At 34.5% G+C, this 3,579-nt stretch overlaps 1 protein-coding gene across 1 annotated transcript in view; it reads left to right on the top strand.

The window, feature by feature from the left end:
* LOC108748433 (RNA/RNP complex-1-interacting phosphatase) overlaps positions 1 to 2,748 on the top strand; it is a 47,029-nt gene extending 44,281 nt beyond the window's left edge. Inside the window, exons 7-9 of the mRNA XM_018486612.1 lie at positions 469 to 529; positions 899 to 945; positions 1,499 to 2,748. Coding sequence (XP_018342114.1) covers positions 469 to 529; positions 899 to 945; positions 1,499 to 2,298 — 908 coding nt within the window. The 3' untranslated portion in view covers positions 2,299 to 2,748. The remainder of the gene's footprint in view (positions 1 to 468; positions 530 to 898; positions 946 to 1,498) is intronic.
* Positions 2,749 to 3,579: the final 831 nt, after the last annotated feature.

Raw genomic sequence — 3,579 nt, 5'->3', positions numbered from 1 at the left:
CGAGATACCAATCGCGTGTCCCGCTGACTGAACTCTCACGCGTATACGAGTACGTACACACATCCGTGTCGTCGTATAATTACTTTATCTGTTACGTTTTACTCCGTTACTTACGAAACTTTCTTTGAAAAGGAAATATACACAGAAAGTCTGCGATGTTTGGACACTTGAATTTATAGACCTTGTCCTTTCTTCGTGACAGTAAAATATAATTACAAATATACACTGGGAAAAATATCTGATTGAAAATGAACGAACCAGAAGATTGTGATCATATCAAGAGTTCCGATTATGTTAACTAAAATTATAATAGATTCAACCAGAAAATTATAATCTATTCATTTTTAATCAGTATTCTAATTAAATAATCAAATTCTTTTTCCGGTGTATAAAGTATCTTTCGCGTGCTACTTAAAAATTTGTATCTCTAGATTATGTATTGTGAGATATATAAATTTTCTGTTACAGATGAACTTATAGGAATCCATTGCACGCACGGTGTGAATCGTACTGGTTATTTAATTTGTAGGTCAGTATCAAGTAATTTTATATCACCTTCAATTGATTAAAATAAATGCTTTTATTGCCGTTTGAATTTTTAGATATTCGAATTTTTCGGATATCTGAATTTGCCAAATATTTACTTTATTTGTATCTGAATATCTAAATACTTGTTTAGTCTTATGTAACTAATAGTGTATTAAGAGGCTGGTAATTTATATTTATTGATTATTTATTATTTTAATATCAAATATTCGTAAGATTAGTAGAAAACTTAGTGCGTGTTCCGAAACTAACAGTAACTAAAACTCAATGTAAAAGTATAGATTTTAGTTACTATTAGTACATTTCAGAACGCATCTCTACTTGAAACGATTACGGTGCTACTTTGTTGTAGATATCTCATTCAGCAGCTAGGTTGGGATACTCAAGATTCCTTAAAAGGTACGTTATTTTAAAACATTGTACATATACTCCGTTCAACGAGAGAGTAACCTCAAATCGGACGAAAACTCGTCCGTTTTGCGCAGGTCTTTATAGCGTCGTACAGCGTTACATTGCCTGCTGTGCGCAAACCGAGGTCATTCTCTCGTTGGACAGAGTATAGTAAAGTCCTGGCCTCTCTTGCAATTATTTTATTTTTATTAGATGTAATTAATGAGGGAATTAATTAATAATTTTATCTATTTTTTCGGCTCCAAGTAATTGTTTATTAATTTGGAATTATTATCAATGGATGGGGAAATAATTATTTGTGGATTATAAGCGGTTTTATATTCTGTCAAAATTATAGTGTAGATACATAGTAGGCCATGGTCATAGGTCAGATCGTTTTTTTTCTGCACACCAGGCAAAACATAAGTCAATATTTGTTTCGTTTTATACATACGATCAATCTGAGACAGGTTAGTTAACGATGACAGTCAATGAGATTATACTTTGCACTCTATTGATAAAGCTTATCGTCCAAACGAGATCTTCCTCTGTCTTTATCCAGCTTTCGGAGAAGCACGTGGATATCCCATCGAACGCGACATTTATCTCACCGCGTTACAGGAGGTCCAACGCGGTGAGAAGATCGACACAAATAAAGTTGTATTGGCGCCGGATCCTATCAGTATCACAGCTTCAACTAGGAAGAGTCCGAAAGGCTCATTGAAAAACCTATCAGGCCGACCGATGGGGCCGCCGATATTTACGATACCGCGACGAGGTTTCGCAAATGGTAGGCCATTTTCGTCTCAGAGATTTGGCAGAGGTATCGCGGGACCACCACCAGGATTCGGTCCAATGCCACCACCTCCGTCTGGTATGCCACCTATTCCGCTAATGAGTCCACCGCTCTATGGCCCTAGGCCATTCAGATATGGACCACCGCCGATACGTCCGGTCCAGGCGATGCCACCGACACCGCCCGGACCTGGTTTTCCGCGTCCCGCTTTTCCACCGCGTATGTCAGGTCCGCCGAGGATGTCGGCTCCACCGAGATTAGCCGGTCCAACTGCGCGATTACCGCCACCGAAAATGCCACCACCACTACCACCACCGAAGATGCCTCCACCTTCCAGATCCAAACAACTCCAAACACACAAGAAGCAGCAAATTCGAAATGGAATCATGGAGCGCTCGATAAACATTCGTATGAGACGAAATGGCCCAATCAGCAACAGAACCTTGCCTAAAGTGCATAAGGAACAGGACTTCACTATTGACACGTTCGAGGAAAATCTACTTACGACCTCGAATGTCACGCAATCGCGACGGCAAACGAGAGGACGTTATAATCGATCCAAGTGACCATATATTCGTTAGGAATGCGATGATGCTTGAAATGAAGGATTTTCCGTTTGACACATCGCAGTTAAAACAGAGATTCACAGTGTTTAAAGTAGCTTGTGCGCATAGTCGCTGTCGTGTAATGAACAGAGATATTTCACAATTTGCACTGTGATTATTTTTGAACTTGGACTTGGACATTTACTGGACTCCCCCCCCAAGTTATATAAAGTGTGAATTGTTACATCGATATCAATAACACATACCTCCCGTAGATATTTTTTTTATTTTACGAATGTATTTTATATTGAAGACAACGCTAACTTTATCGGAAATCTCATGATCATTTTCTGGCTTATGTCTGTCTACACATATTTTTACTTTAATAATTCATTAAATAAGTATTGTTTATGTTGATTAAATAATGTAAGATTCAAATTTTACTAAGGAAACACAACCAAGTGTATGTATGTGTGTGTGTCTCTCTCTCTCTCTCTTCGATTTTAATAAGCTTTGGATAAAATATAAACAAAAAAGACACGTATTTTTTTAAGTCCTCAATCAAATGTTAAGGCGATGAAATGTTCTCGTGAAAAGAATTTCTTTCTTTCTGAGTGAATATTGTCTAAACACATAAAGTTAAAGATATAAAAGTTGAACGATTAAAAAATGAATACGTTTTATATAATACTAAACTTTTTATAAATAAGATAATTTTTTAATAAAACATTTTTATTGATAAAAAACAAAAAAATGATTATTATTATAATAAAGTACACAAATAATTCAACTTTTAACTAAAACTTCTTTTATATCTTTGATTTAGATGATATCTACGATGAAATTGATTCTTTTTTTAAGGGAGAATATCTTCTTAACATATGATTGAACTTATAAAAAATACATATAGTATATTCTTATCTTTATCTATATTTTAATATATCTAAAACTTTTTAAAATCGGAGGGGAACATTGATTGTGTTTCTTTGTATAAGTTTATTCATAGACACAGTATCATGAGATTGTGACAAAAGCCATTTGGGAGTGTAATAAATAATTGTTTATATATATATTGTTTGTTTAACGGGAAAATAAAATATTACATATATCTAAAGACAGAACTGTCCATGACTGTCTTATGTACGTACTATTATTTGTAGATTAAGTATGAGTATGTCATTAACATAGCTTCATAATAATTTGATTATGAAATTTTTTTTTATTTAAACATTTAATTCTTGTTTAGCATTATATTAATTGCACATACTTAAAGTCACAAATATAGTACATTTTAAAATAAAT

This window comes from Trachymyrmex septentrionalis, unplaced genomic scaffold (assembly GCF_001594115.1).
Source record: "Trachymyrmex septentrionalis isolate Tsep2-gDNA-1 unplaced genomic scaffold, Tsep1.0 scaffold22, whole genome shotgun sequence".
NCBI classification, from domain to species: domain Eukaryota; kingdom Metazoa; phylum Arthropoda; class Insecta; order Hymenoptera; family Formicidae; genus Trachymyrmex; species Trachymyrmex septentrionalis.
The sequence above is the reverse complement of the archived record's forward strand: the minus strand, read 5'-3'. Positions and strand labels throughout refer to the sequence as shown.